The 15,436-nt window shown below is 46.9% G+C and overlaps 1 protein-coding gene and 1 non-coding gene across 2 annotated transcripts in view; both read left to right on the forward strand.

Moving 5' to 3' along the window:
* Positions 1-13,038, forward strand: part of LOC111161487 (WD repeat domain 88) — a 46,152-nt gene extending 33,114 nt beyond the window's left edge. The window contains exons 10-11 of the mRNA XM_022525183.1: positions 9,021-9,113; positions 11,267-13,038. Of these exons, the coding sequence (XP_022380891.1) occupies positions 9,021-9,113; positions 11,267-11,440 (267 nt within the window). The 3' untranslated portion in view covers positions 11,441-13,038. The remainder of the gene's footprint in view (positions 1-9,020; positions 9,114-11,266) is intronic.
* A 338-nt stretch (positions 13,039-13,376) lies between these two features.
* TRNAT-AGU lies at positions 13,377-13,450 on the forward strand. Its single transcript has one exon. It is a non-coding gene; the product is annotated as a tRNA-Thr (tRNA).
* Positions 13,451-15,436: the final 1,986 nt, after the last annotated feature.

Below are 15,436 nucleotides of genomic sequence, written 5' to 3' on the forward strand. Positions count from 1 at the left end.
CCCCACTTGGGCCTGCAGCTCTGCTCGTACCAAGCCCACTTCTCACCGATTCCTGTGTCAGCCCTTGGGAGGCCACCAGGCGAAAACATCCTCTCAGCAACAGCCGCGGGTCATGGAGTCCTCAGGGTCTCTCTAGAGCTCACAGGTTTTTAGATTTGCAGGAATTCACTTCCAGCCCTCCAAAGCTGTCCGAAGGTACTCAGTCTGCAAACCTTTTAGTGGCCAAGGCATTTTGTCAGTCAGCCGGGTCCTTTGCCACAAGAGTGGATGGGGTAGTCCGGCCGTGACTGAAGTGGCCATTACCTTAAAAGGCTCTGAAGTACAGTGCACGCCGTCGTGACTCCAGCCTCTCTTTCTCAGGGAAATGGCCTTAAAGCACAGAGGTCATTTGAACTTGGGATAATAATGTTGGATCCCAGATACAGAGACTGAGAATGAATGTCTTGTTGGGCATGACTGCCATTTTCTGGTGACTTTTTTTTTTTTAAAGTACTGAAGCTGTCTTATTTCAAAAAAAAAAAGTAACCCCTATTTTCACTGTATGAATTTTTTTTTTAAAGATTTTATTTATTTATTTGACAGGCAGAGATCACAAGCAGGCAGAGAGGCAGGCAGAGAGAGAGGAAGGGAAGCAGGCTCCCTGCTGAGCAGAGAGCCCGATGTGGGGCTCGATCCCAGAACCCTGGGATCATGACCTGGGCCGAAGGCAGAGGCTTTAACCCACTGAGCCACCCAGGCGCCCCCACTGTATGAATTTTTGTCATAACCTGCAACCAAGGGGCAGTCAGTCACTTCATCCTTCTTTAGGCTCACTGTGGCCTCTTCGAAGATCCTGAAACGGTGTTGGAGAAACAGGGTATACCTTTTTTTTTTTAATTATTTTTTTTAAGATTTCATTTATTTATTTGACAGAGAGAGTGACATCGAGAGCAGCACAAGCAGGGGGAGTGGGAGAGGGAGAAGCAGTCTTCCCACTGAACAGGGAGCCTGATGTGGGGTTCCATCCTAGGACCCTGGGATCCTGACCTGAACCACCCAGACGCCCCATACCTTTTCTTGTAATTCTACTGTAATCCCTTTCTTCCACTCTCATCCTCAATGCATTTCAAAACCAGAGGACATTCTTCTTATGCCACACATTAAACATACAATTTTATGGCAGGCCCACATTTTAAATATCTTCTTTAGAGCTGACAGTGATAACCGCCATCTTGGAGGTAAATGTTTAAGCAACACACCTTCTTCCATTTCTACAAAGTCATCATTTTTATAAAGTGCTTCTCTACTTTTTGAGGAATAGGAAAGGAGACTAAAAACTATTAAGAAAGACCTTGGGAGTGCCTCCTGGGTGACTTGGTAGAGCAAATGTCTGACTCTTGGTTTTGGCTCCGGTCCTGATTTTGGGGTCATGGGATTGAGCTGAGTTGGGCTCCATGCTCAGTGGGGAGTCTGCTTAAGATTCCCTCTCTCGGGGCACTTGGGTGGCTCAGTGGGTTAAGCCTCTGCCTTCAGCTCAGGTCATGATCTCAGGGTCCTGGAATCGAGCCCCACATCGTGCTCTTTGCTCAGTGGGGAGCCTGCTTCCCTTCAGTCTCTGCCTGCCTTTCTGCTTACTTGTGATCTGTCAAATAAATAAATAAAAATCTTAAAAAAAAAAAAAGATTCCCTTGCTCCCTCTCTCTCTGCCCACCCCCCACTTTCTTTTTCTCTCTCTACCCCCCCAAAAAAAGAAAGAAAAAAAGACCCAACATCACAGGTGAGCAAATCCCACGGTTTTGTGCAGTGTGGTGTGCATGACGTGCCATCCATTTAGCGGGTGAGCTCTTTTCATTTGCTTTGGAAAGAAGTTAATAGGCTGAATGGAATTTTCCAGAATTTACATCTGGTTGTCTGCTGAACATGTGGATAGATGAACAATGTCTAGTTTGTATTCAGATAAGATGTCCAACATGCTTTTATGTTTTCTGCATTTTCACTAAAATCTTCATAGAAATCAAGAAGATGATCTGAAACTCCCAACTTCTGAATATTCAAGGGCTAGGTTGTGGGGATTTGGCAAATCACCAACAATGCCTGGAGAGGGATTGTTGGTGGCCTCTGACAGCTCCACACAGCAAGGGGCCAACACCGATGGGATCACTGGCCCCTCTTCTTCTCCCATATGGCATTTAGTTGCATTTAATTGCATATGCTGATTCAGGAAATGGAACATTACTCAGTTTTTTAGTTTCTTATTGCCGCTATAATAAATCACCATACACTTTACCCCTTACACAACAAAAGCCGAGTATCTTCCAGTTCTGTGAGACAGAAGTATGACAAGGTCTTGCTGGGCTAAAATCAAGGCATCCACAGGACTGTATTCCTTTCTGTAGCTCTAGGAGATAATCCATTTCCTTACCCTTTCTAGAAGCCACCAATTCTTCGGCTTGTTCATCTTCCTGTATCTTCAAAGCCAACAACATCGTATTTCTCTGTGCCTTTCTTCTATAGAACATACTCCTCTCATTGTGTTGTCCACTTTTTCTTTTTTTAAAGATTTTATTTATATGACAGAGAGAGACACAATGAGAGAGGGAACACGAGCAGGGGGAGTGGGAGAGGGAGAAGCAGGCTTCCCACAGAGCAGGGAGCCCGATGTGGGGCTAGAACCCAGGACCCTGGGATCACAACCTGAGCTGAAGGCAGACGCTTAATGACTGAGCCACCCAGGCGTCCCTCTGTTGTCCACTTTTAAGGACATTTATCACTATGTCTAGCCTGTCTGGATAACCCAGAACAACATCCCTATTGGAAGATCAGCTGGTCAGCGAACTTAATTCCCCTTTGTTATGTCACCTAACATGTTCACAGGTTCTGGGGATTAGGGTGAGGACTTCTGGTCATTGTTCTGCTGACTACATTCCATTCCATAAAAACACTCGGAGGAATGATATGATAATGGATGATCATTTGAGCAGTATTCCCAAACGAATTCATCCGTTACCATTGTCTCAGGAGTATTGGTGTCTTTTTTTAAAAATAGATTTTGTTGTTTAGAGCAGTTTTAGGTATACAGAAAGTTGGGCTAATAGTACAGAGAGTTCCCATATAGTCCCTTCCTCTCCCCAGTTTCCACTATTAGTAATAATGTCTTGCATTAAGTGTGGTATATTTGATACAAGAAAAGAACCAATATCGATGCATTATTACGAACCAAAGTCCGTAATTTACATTTCATTCTTTATGTTGTATGGGTTTTGCTAAATGCATGTAATGTATCCGCCATGACAGTTTCATACAGAAGTTTCCCTTCCTAAAAATTCCCTGTACTCCACCTGTTCATCCCTCCCCTTCATCCCCAGGACCCCTGGCAACTTTTCACTGTCTATAGTTTTGTCTTTTCCAGAATGGCATATAGTTGCACACATGCAGTCTGTGGTCTTTGCAGACTGGCTTCCTTCACTTAGCAATATGCATTTGAGGGTCCTTCATGTCTCTTCATGACTTGACAGCTCATTTTTAAACATCACTGAATAATATCCCATCGTCAGGATGTACCATGGTTTGTTTTTCTGTTCTCTCTCTTTTTTTTTTAAGATTTTATTTATTTATTTGATACAGAGAGAGATCATAAGGAGGCAGAGAGGCAGGCAGAGAGGGGGGGGGGGGAAGCAGGCTTCCCACTGAGCAGAGAGCCTGATGTGGGTCTCGACCCCAGGCCCCTGAGATCATGACCTGAGCCGAAGGCAGAGGCTTAACCCACTGAGCCACCCAGGTGCCCCTGTTTTTCCATTCTCTTGAGGGACATCATGATTGCTTCCAGTTTGGGGTAATTATGAATAATGCTGCTCATAAACATCTGTGTGCAGGTTTTTGTGTGGCCGTGAGTTTTCAAGACATTTGGGTAAACACCAAGGAGTGTGGTTGCTGGATCACATGGTAAGACCATGTGTAGCTTTGTAAGGAACTGTCCAAGTGTCCTTTTCTCTCTTAAACAGTTTCTTTAAGATATAATCCACCTACCATACAATTTAAAATGTACAACGTAATGGCTTTTCTTTTTTCCCCTCAATGGCTTTTCTTTTTTTTTTAATTTTTAAAGATTTTATTTATTTATTTGACAGAGAGAGATCACAAGTAGGCAGAGAGGCAGGCAGAGAGGGGGAAGCAGGCTCCCTGCTGAGCAGGGAGCCCCGATGTGGGGCTCGATCCCAAGACCCTGGGATCATGACCTGAGCCGAAAGCAGAGGCTTTAACCCACTGAGCCACCCAGGCACCCCTGGCTTTTCTTATCATACAGAATTGTGCATCCATCCCCACAATCAATTTTAGAACATATTACCCCCCACAGAAACCCTGCACCACTGAGCCATCACCTCCAATCTCCCTATCCTTCCCAGTCCTAGGCAACCACTAATCTTCTTTTTAATAGACTGTGTTTTTCTTTTTCTATTTTTAAAAGATATTTACTTATTATTAGGTTCACAGGTCCTAATAATACTTAATGATCACTTTCACTAGTTGCATATAACGCTCAGTGCTCATTCCATCGTGTGCCTTCCTTAATGCCCATCCCCCAGTTACCTCATCCCCTCCACCTGCCTCCCCTCCAGCAACCCTCAGTTTGTTTCCTATAGTTAGGAGTCTCCTATGGTTTATCTCCTTCTCTGATTTCATCTTATTTTTCCTCCCCCTCCCCTGTGTTCATCTGTTTTGTTTCTTAAATTCCACGTATGAGTGAAATCATATGATATGTCTTTCTCTGAATGACTTATTCACTTAGCATAACAACTTCTAGTTCCATCCACGTTATTGCAAATAGGAGGATTTCCTTCTTTTCGATGCCTGAGTAATATTTATTTGAGAGAGAGACAGAGAGTGCACGAGTGAGGGGAGGGGTAGAGGGAGAGAGAATTCCAAGCAGGCTCCGCACCGAGCTCAGAGCCTGGTGAAGGACTATCTCTCATGACCCTGAGATCATGACCTGACCCACAATCATGAGTTGGACACTTAACTGACTGAGCCACCCAGGCACCCCTCTTCTGTGTTTTTACAGCAGTTTTAGGTCCATAGCAAAATTGAGAGGAGGTACAGAGATTTCTCATATAGTCCCTGCTCCTACAAATATGTGGCCCTCCCCCATTATCAGTATCTCCCTCCAGATGAGACATTTAGAATAACTGACAAACCTACACTGACAGACTCTAATCCCTCCCTTCCCAAACCCCCGGAAAGCATTGATCTTTGTACTGTCTCCATAGTTTTACCTTTTCCAGAATGTTATATAGTTGGATGTGTATGTATATGGCTTTTCTCAGACTGATTCTTTCACTTAGTAATATGCATTTGGTGTCTTTTCATGGCTTAATGTCTTCTTCTGTGTCTTTTCATGGCTTAACACCTCATTTCTTTTTATTTTATTTTATTTTTTTAAAGATTTTATTTATTTATTTGAGAGAGAGACAGTGAGAGAGAGCATGAGCGAGAAGGTCAGAGGGAGAAGCAGACTCCCCATGGAGCTGGGAACCCGATGCGGGACTCGATCCCGGAACTCCGGGATCATGACCTGAGCTGAAGGCAGTCGTCCAACCAACTGAGCCACCCAGGCGTCCCTCATTTCTTTTTAGTACAAATAGCCCATTGTCTGGTTGTACCACAGTTTATCCATTCATCTACTGGAAGACATCTTGGTTGCTTGCACCTTTTGGCAATTATGAATAAAGCTGCTATAAACATCCTTGTGGAGGGTTTTTTTTTTTTTTTTTGGTGGACATAAGTTTTAAATTCCTGTAGATAAATATCAAGGAGTTTGATTGATAGATTGCATGGTAAGAGGATGTTTAGCTTTGCAGGAAAGCCACAAGGTGGCTGTACGTTTTTGCATTCCCATCAGCAGTGAATGAGAGCTCCTGTTGTTCCCCATCCTCATTAGCATTATTGTTGTTTATGTTCCAAATTTTGGGCATTATAATAGGTGCTTAGTGGTATCTTGTTACTTTGATTTGCAGATTAAATTTGCATATTATGTGGAACATCTTTCACATGTGTATTTGCCATCTGTATGCCTTTTTTGGTGAGGAGGCTGTTAAGATCTTTGGTCCATTTTTTAACGGGGTTTTTTGTTTTCTTATTGTTAACTTTGAAGAATTCCTTATAGATTTTTGATAATAGTCCTTTATCAGATAGGTCTTTTGCAGATAGTATCTCTCAGTGTCTTTTGCAGAGCAGAAAATCTTAATGAAGTTTAGGTTATTAATTCTTTCGTGGGCCATGTCTCTGATGTTCTAGCTAAAAGTCATCATCAAACCCAAGGTCATCTAGATTTTTTACTATGTTATTCTCTAGGAGTTTTATAAGTTTGCATTTTTTTTTAAAGATTTTATTTATTTATTTGACAGAGATTACAAGTAGGCAGAGAGGCAGTCAGAGAGAGAAGGAAGCAGGCTCCCTGCTGAGCAGAGAGCCCGATGTGGGGCTCGATCCCAGGACCCTGGGTTCATGACTTGAGCTGAAGGCAGAGGCTTTAACCCACTGAGCCACCCAGGTGTCCATAAGTTTGCATTTTGGTCTGTGATCCATTTTGTGTTAATTTTTGTGGAGGATGTAAGGTCTGTGCCTAGATTTTTTTTTTTTTTTTTTTTTTTTTTGCATGTGGATGTTCAGTTGTTCGGACATTGATTGTTGAAGATTGTAATTGTTCCATTGTATTTCCTTTGCTCATTTGTTAAGTGGGTTATGTTTATATGGGTCTGTTTCAGGGCTCTCCATTCTGTTCCAATGATATGTCTGTTCTATCACCAATACCAATGTCTTGATAACTGTAGCTTTACAGTAAATCTTGAAGTTGGGTAGTGTCAGTCATCCAACTTTGTTCCTCTCTTCGTCATCCAACGTGGGTTCCTCTCTTCGTCATTATAAGATCTATAAGATCTAGAATAGATCTTATAATGTCATTATAAGATCTATTCTAGATCTTTTGCCTCTTCTAAAAACTTTAGAATCAGTTTGTTAATATCCACAAAATAACTTTCTGGAATTTTGATTGGGATTGCATTGAATCCATAGGTCAAGTTGGGAAGAACAGAGATCTTGACAATATTCAATCTTCATATTAATGAAAAGTTTCATAGTTTTCCTCATATAGATCTTGTATATATTTTGCTATATATATACCTAAGTACTTCATTTGGGGGTGTGTGTAAATGGTAGTGTTTTTAAAGTTCCAGCTGTTCATTGATGGCATATAGGAAAGCAATTGACTTTTGTGTGTTAACATTGTATCCTGCAACCCAGTGTGATCACTTATTAATTCCAAGATATTTTTTGTTGATTCTTTTAGATTTTATACATAGACCATCATATCACCTGTGAGCAAAGAGTTTTATTTCTTCTTTCCCACTATGTATACTTTTTCTTTCCTTTTTTGGTCTTATTATGTTAGCTAAGAACACTAATCAGTTTTTGTTTCAGTTTTTTTTTTTTTAAGGATTTTTATTTAAGAGAGAGAGAGAGCTTGTGTACGAGTGGCAGGCAGGGGCAGAGTGAGAGAGAGAAGCAAACTCCTTTCTGATTAGGGAGCCCAATGTGGGACTTCATCTCAGGACCCTGATATCATGATCTGAGCTGAAGGCAGATGCTTAATGTCTGAGCCACACAGGTGCTCCTCATATGAATGTTAAGATCAGTGTATTTATTTCTGCAAAGAAGTCATCTAGGGTTTTCATAAAGATTGTGTTGAATCTGTACTACATTTTGTGGACTATTCTCATTTTAGCAATATTAAGTTTTCTGATTTATTGAACATGAGATATCTTTCTGTTCATTTACACCTTTAGGTTCTTTCAACAATGTATTTTTTTTTTTAATTTTGGTCTATAAGTTTTGCACTTCCTTTGTTAAAATTATTATTAAACATTTTCTTCTTTTTGATGCTATTCTAAATGGAACTGCGTATCTGATTGCACTTTTAGATTGTTCACTGCAAGTCTTTAAAAGTACAATAGATTTCTGTGTATTGATTTTGTATCCTGCAACCTTACTGAACTTATTTATTAGTTCTAATAGTTTTTTAGTTGATTATTTAAGATTTTCTATATGCAAGGTTATGTAATGTTCAAATAGAGATAGTTTTACTTTTTTTCCAATCCAGATGGCTTACATTTCATTTTCTTTCACATTGGTGTCTTTTTGGAATATGGAAAAACTGATTTAGAACTTGCCCGTCTCATACCAGGCTTGTGAAATTCAGTGTCCATATGTACTTTCACATTCTCTTCTCCATCATACCCAATTCCAAATTCTTTTCCTCATATCCTGCAGTATGACCTGTTCTGGTTAATTATCACCTTGCCCCTGCTCCCAATCTAGTTTTATTTGTCTGGCCGTCTGTCATTAAACACAGCTGTTCGGCCTCTGCTTCCGGTGATGTCTGTGTCATGGTGGCATTTGTCCTGTAATCATTCTCATCTTCACGATTTGAACTCTTAGAAAACATGATCATAATATTCACAATGTTAAAAATTTTGCTAGCAAGATCTTGAAACACAGCACACCAGTTGCATAGGTAAAAATCAAAGGCAGCCCATTAACACTTGTGGCTACAATGCAGTTTCGCTGTGGGACTCGCAGTCATGGATGGCCCGTGAGCGGGAACTCAGGGTAAGCTGCAAGCCATGGAAAACGGACAGCGACTATGGAAGGTGGATCATGTAGCTACGCATATCCATTTGTCATTAAACATAGTTTTGCCTTCAGTTCCTATTTTGGGGCCACTGTGGGGATTTTGTCCTTTTCCCTCAAACTTCCACATCCATTGCTGAAAAGTGGGATCTTCTGCACCCTGGAGTGGGTTTGCTGGGATGCGGGACTTGATGGTGTGAAAGGTGCGATGGTCCTGGAGAAAGCAGGTCGCCCTGATTCTGCTCCTCTGCATGATGGGGTTCTTCACGTGGTAACGTGGATGCAGCGCGCCTTCCTGGGGCCTCCCAGCTGAAGGGGCCCATCTTGTGACTGTTGGTTTGCTGTTTAACTTGTTTTAGGACAAAACCATGAGACTATGGAATATTGAAGAAATTGACGAAATTCCTCTGGTAATCAAGTGCAAAAAGGCCCTGGGCTTACAGGTGAAACAGGTTGGTACTGGGTAATATTAAGCTCAACGAAGGCTTTCATTAGTTTCCTCCACAAATGAATTTATTCTTTGAACCAACATTTATTGGGCAACTGGGGATAAAACCATGAACAAACGGACTGAAATTCTTGCCCTGAGGGAACTTATGTTCTAAAAGAGGAGGCCATGAGAAAAGCAGCAAGAAAAATATGTCCTACATCCCACAGCAATAAATAATTTGGAGAAAAATAACGTAGGGAAAGGGGAATGGATGGGAATGCTGGTGACACTTTACTTATTTGAGAGAGAAAGAGCACATACAGGTGGGGGAGGGGCAGAGGGAGAGAGAATCCTCAAGCAGATTCCCTGCTGAGAGGGGAGGGAGCTGAATGCAGGGCTTGATCCCAGGATGCTGAGATCATGACCTGAGCTGAAATCAAGAGTCAGCTGCTCAACCCACTGAGCCACTCAGGTGCTCCTGCTGGTCACACTTGAAAGGATGGCCAGGATAGGTCTCACTGAGAAGGTTAACATTTGATGAAGACCTGAGGTGGTGAGGGAGTGAGCTGTGCAGATGTTTAGGGGAAGGACTTCCCAGCATCGGGAAGAGCCAGTGTGGAGACTCTGAGGCAGGAGTGAGCCTGGGGTATCTGAGGAGTGAAATGAGTCAGAGGGGCATGGCTGGACACACAGCTGGACACGGCATTAGCCTCCCACGCTTGAGCAGCAGACTCCTTGGTGAGGCCCCCACTGCCCAGTGCCTTCCCAGGAAAGGGGCTCAGCTGCCTGTTTTTCTCTAGTGGAGGACGGTGGTAGTAGGGTGGACACGTCTGCTTCACCAGGTGTTGGCCAGGGATGGCCACAGAGTCTATCCCTGGGTGCTGGAGGCCAGTCCCTAGGAGGGTCGTGCGGTATAGACACTTGGCTGCACCCTGAGAGGCTTGCGGAGTCCCTGGTGGGTCCTCTGAGTCCTCCTTCCCTGCAGGGGGAGTCACCTAGGCTTGTCTCCTCTTAGAAGGCCCGGCCAGGAGCTGCTGCTAGAAATGGCTAATCTGTAGGGCAGGGAGATGAGGGGTGGGACCAACATGGACTTTGTCTTTGTGGCCAGCTGGTCCTCAGGGCCTGTGTGGCCATGTTGGCCCTTGGACCCTAGAAGCTGACTGGCTACAGAGCAGTGCTTGCCTGTGTCCTCCACCTGTCCCCTGGGACAGGGACCGCAGGGGCTGCCTGCTCTGAGCCCTGCCATTTTGGGGTTGGGCCATGGGAAATTATGCTGCAGAATAAGGTAGGTATAGGAACAAATTTCTTTCTTACAAAACAAAGAAAAGAAAGAGACATACTTGAAGCTCTTCCAAAGATGAGCCCTCTGCGTTTGTCTTGCTCAAAATCAATATAAGAAACCTCAGAAGCCAGACTTCCCAGAGGGCCTGCCCTGGGTGGGATGTGGCTGCCTCTCCCAAAAGCCTTAGTGCCCTGAGTAGACAAAGGTGGCAGAGCACAGAGGCCTGGCATGCCAGGGAAGAAGCATGCCATCTTGTAGGGGGATGTTGCTGCGGGAGGCATCCGAGACCCCTGCCCATGGCCTGTTAGCCTGGCCTGTGGTGTTGCTCACTTGTGTGTGGGAAGCAGGCAGGGCGGGTGAGCTGTGCCACTGTAGCCACTATTCTCTGTGCGATGTAGCCAGAAACAGGCTGAGATGGAGGAGGAGGCTCAGAACCTTCATCATCTAGTAAAAAGTACGGCTTTGTTCATAAATCTTGCCTACTTGCTTCTCATGGTTCTGTAAGTTAGGTCCCCGGGATGTCAGGGGGTTAGGATAGCCCCTCGGCCCCAGAGTTGTGCTCTGTGAAAGGCAGAGGATGGGGTTAGATACCTACCCCCCCCTCCACTGTCCAGTGGCTTGCCACTCCTGCCCCCAGGATTCCCACAGCAGGGGATGGGCTGGTTGTACCTGCATAGTTTCTGTGGGGGGAAGAGAGGGAGAATCCCGTGTGCATTCTCTCTCAGTGGCCTGCAATGTCCACACTTTGGGGGCAGAGACCACAGAGCGGAGAGGCAGCTCCTGCCTTGGCCCGGCCAGAGGGGGGTTGACTCTGGTGGGAGAATCCTACCTGGATGCCTTGGTTCCCTGTGACCAGCACTTGTTTTTACTCTTTTTTAAATATTTCATGTCAGTGTGAAGTATGCGACAGGCCTTTCTCCAACTATGAAAGTGACATCTTTTCTGAAACTGTCACCAAATGTGTGTTCTGCCGGATGGATGCAAAAGGCCCGTTAACAGAGGCCTCATCATCATTAGGAGGGGAAGACTCATCGTCACAGGAGTGCAGCCCGACCGCCAATGACTGATGCTCACTGGGCTTGCTAACTGACTTGAGCGTGGGTCCCCCGTGAAGCAGGTTTTGGGGCTCTGAAGGAACCTTTCTCTACGGCTGGACCCAGCCCAGGTGAGCGTGTCAGACTGGGGCAGGGGCACGGCCTCAGCTCCACAGCCCCCTTGGGGATCAAACACTGTTTTTAGATTTCATGCAGAATAAATCTCGATTCCTTTAGAAAACAAGTGTGCATGTCAATTCTAGAAGCACTTTTGCTGCTCCTAAGCTTTCATGTCTTAGTGTTCATTCCGTCTCCTTTTACGAACACATTCTGGACTCTGGTGTTGCGCTGTGAGGCAGCCAGGCCAGCACTCACAGCTCCTGAGGAAAGCTTGGTCAAATGAACAGGAAGATATGTGGGACCCCTCTGCGGAGGAGGCAAGGCACTGTGGGTACGTCACTGGCTAGTGCTCCCAGATGGCCATCGACTCGGCACAGGAAGGTCAGAGGCAGGTGGGTGGAGGGCACTGCCATCACAGAATGTTGCATGCTCTCCACCCCAGACTTTTCCATTTCCAGAATGCCCAGGCAGATGTACAGTCCTCCCCTGCTTCCACAGTGCATCCCACACTGCACAAATCAATTACTTCGGAAGGCACAAAGGTTTCAGTTAACAGACAGGAAGGGCTTCCTTTCCCATCTGGTATGGCTCACGCGATTTCTGTCAATCAGGAGTATGCCCCTTGGTTTGTCTTAAAAACTTAACTGCAGGCCTGGTTTATTTCATGTCAACTGACTGGCATCCCATAACTGTCCAGGGGCACCAGAAGCTGGTCACTATTTGGGCAGGTCCTGCTGCCCTCCTCAGTCATCACCCTGGTGACTGGTCAGACGGGCTGGCTGTTCAGATGTCTCCATTTATTCACGTCCATGATGGATGAACATGTCAGAGTTCCACTCTGCGCCCTCCCAGCAACCGGGCTGTCTTTGAAAGGGAAGTCCCATTGCTAAGCAGTCTCCCTTGCCCCGAACAGATACGTCCCCCTCTCCGCTGTGGGGTGCGGCCGGGCTGCAGGTGCCAACAGCGCCCCACTGATGGGCACACACGTGGCTTCTCGGGTTTTGCTATTGCAGGTCACTCCAGTGACCGGGCCCGTGCATCCCTACTTGCAGAAACTTACATTTCCGTGTTCGAGGCTCTCCGGCCGGAGGCGCCGTTGGGTGAAGGGGGCAGCCGCGTTTGGTTTTGTCGTTGCTCGCAGGCCCTCTAACGAGTGTTGGGACGAGGTGGCTGCCGCGTCCGGGAGAGGAGACCCAGAAGCAGCAGGCGGGAGGCTTGGGCGGGGAGGTCCCCGCTTGCTTCTGCAGCACAAACCTCCCCACGGGCGGCGTCGGGGGCCCCCTCGAAGCTCCCGGCCCCGCAGGGCAAGCTCAGGCGCCCGCGGTGTCCTGGGAGAAGCGGCACGACGGAAGAGCCGGTCTCGCCAGGCGGCTGGAGGCGCCCGCAGGGCGGGAAGGGCCGCCGACCCCGAGGGCGTCCCCGGAGCGCCGCCGCCTCCCGGGCTCAGGGCGCCGGAGCGATCACTGCACGGCGTGGTCACCGCGGAACCACCGCGGGGTGTGAGCCTGACCCGACCCCCGGGGCTCGGCCTCGCAGTACGGGCTGGGGGGCTTCCCGCGCCTGGTTTGTAGGGCAGAAGGTCCGACTTTGCGCGGGCGTTCCCCAAACACCTGGCCACCGGGCTCCGCGCCTGGGGGCAGACGCGGCAGAGACCGGGAAGACCAGCCCGCCGGCGTCTCTCGCGCCACTTGCTCCCGAGTTTTCGCGTCCGACCCCTTCGCCCCAGCCCCGGGTGTGAGCCGAACCGGATACCACGCATGCGCCGGCTGCAGGCAGCACGCATGCGCAAGCGTACGGCGGATGGAATAAATGGTGATGGGGCGCAGATTCTCGCGGTGTTCGTACGGGCGGCGCCGTGGCTTAGTTGGTTAAAGCGCCTGTCTAGTAAACAGGAGATCCTGGGTTCGAATCCCAGCGGTGCCTCAACCGAGCGTCCCGGCTCTCTTTTTACCGGTGCACATTTTTCTTCGACTGCCCTACCTCGCGCCCCTCTCACTTTGGGTGTGTGAAGGTGAGCCTGAGAAGCCAGTTTCGCCCGCCCTCTGCCACCGCAGAGTCTTTTCCTCAGGTCTCCGCGGGCGGTGGCGTCCGCGGTGAGCGAGGGCAAGCGTTCCTCGCTGCTGGGCTGAGCTGGGCGATCAGAGTCGGTATCTCCAGGGGGCCAAGTGGGAAGCACACCCCCGAGGCCCGGGGCTCTGGCTGCTGCACAAATACAGGGCTGCAGGCCCTGACCCTGATCGATTGCACTGGAGTCCCAGGGGGTGCAGCGAGGCATCGGAATTTTGAACAGTTACCCAGGAACACGCAGGTCAGACTCAACAAAATTCATGTCAGAAGCAACAGGACAGTCCCAAGGAGCTGCAGAGATGGCAGTTCCGGGATCAGCCAGTGTTCCTAAGAGCCAAATTCATCTCCTCCAGAAGCAGCATCTCTCTCTCTATCTCTCCCATGCGTCTGAGGTTATTGTCTGTTTCTTCTCTTGTTTTGGGGATCCGTTAGTTGCAGTTCTGATGGGCGCCTTCTCCCCAATCCAATCAGAGGTGAGTTTAGTGGTAATAGGGCTTGGGTCTTTGTGGGATTGTGGTTTTCCTTGGCGCATCTTTACTGCTAGCCTGAGGTATGCCGTGTCAGTTTTGAGCAATGGCCTGTTTGGTGGCCAATGTTGGTTGGGTGCGTAAGGCTGGCTACTGGGGAGTGCCAGCGGAAGAAAAGCATTTGTGGCCGTCAGCCTTGCGTGCAGCGGAGGACTTTGAACCCATCGGATTGGGTGAGCACCCTTAGGCAGTGAGCAAAGGCAGGTAAGAGAAATAGGGTTAACTCTACCCCTCCCGTTCTTTAAAAAATGCCATGCTATTTCTGTCCCAGGGCCTTTGTGTTTTCTGTGTCTTGTACTTGGAATGCTGTTTCCTGGGCCCTTTGCAGGAATAGGTCTTTCTCATTTTCTAGCCTTCCTTAAGGGTATGCCTTGGGAAACCTCCCCTGGCCATTCTCCTGGAGGAGACAAGGACTCCCCCAGGCCAGCCTCCAGTACATTGTACTGACTCTGTCCTTTAATAGCCTTTTCATAGTCTAAACTTGTCTTTTTTGTCTATTGTCTGTCTTCTCAAATAAAATTAAGCCCTAAAGCGTAGGGAGTCAAATATGCCTATATTTACCTCGGTACCCCCAGCACAGAATGGTGTTTGAAACATGGTAGGCATTTGTGGACATGTGACTTTAAAAAAATGGATCCTATTATCTTGATTGGATTACATAATCTGAGGTTTTCGGACAACTACTCCATCTTTTCAAATAGTGTAAGGCAGCACTTCTCAAAATGTCCCTAAGAGCACCTAAGACCCTTTCAGGTGGTCAAATCGATTTTCATAATGATATACAGATGTTTGTTGCCTTTTTTACTATGTTGACATTCGCACTAGTGTGCGAAAGCAATGGTGAGGAAAATTGCTGACACCCTAGCAGGAATAAAGGCAGCAGCACCAAAGGGCCCCAGTTGTCACTGTTTTTTCTTCACCACCACTTTTGTGGGAAAAGGAAAAAAGCCAGTTTCCCTTGAGAATGTCTTTTATGAAGCAGTAAACATTATTAGTTTTATTAAATCTAGAAACTTGAGCACACAATTTTTTAATCCTTTGCGTGAGGAAATGAGACGTAGGCAGAAAGCACGTCTGTGGGAGTCCTGAGGTACAGGAGTTGTTTCGAGAAGCAGTACTTGTGACTGAGTTGTTAGCGGACACGGCCACAATTTTCATAAAGTGCCATTTTTGCTTGAGGAGTAACTGACTATTTAACATCATTGCATTGCCATCAGTGGCTTTGGAGGCAGGTCCAATCCAAGGGGAGGGTGTCAAGGCACATGGAGGGCATGGGGACAGGCTCTGGGAGAAGGGCTTAAAGCCAGGCTCTTCT

The sequence above is a fragment of the Enhydra lutris genome, unplaced genomic scaffold, assembly GCF_002288905.1.
Source record: "Enhydra lutris kenyoni isolate GAN:26980312 unplaced genomic scaffold, ASM228890v2 scaffoldscaffold85, whole genome shotgun sequence".
NCBI lineage: Eukaryota > Metazoa > Chordata > Mammalia > Carnivora > Mustelidae > Enhydra > Enhydra lutris.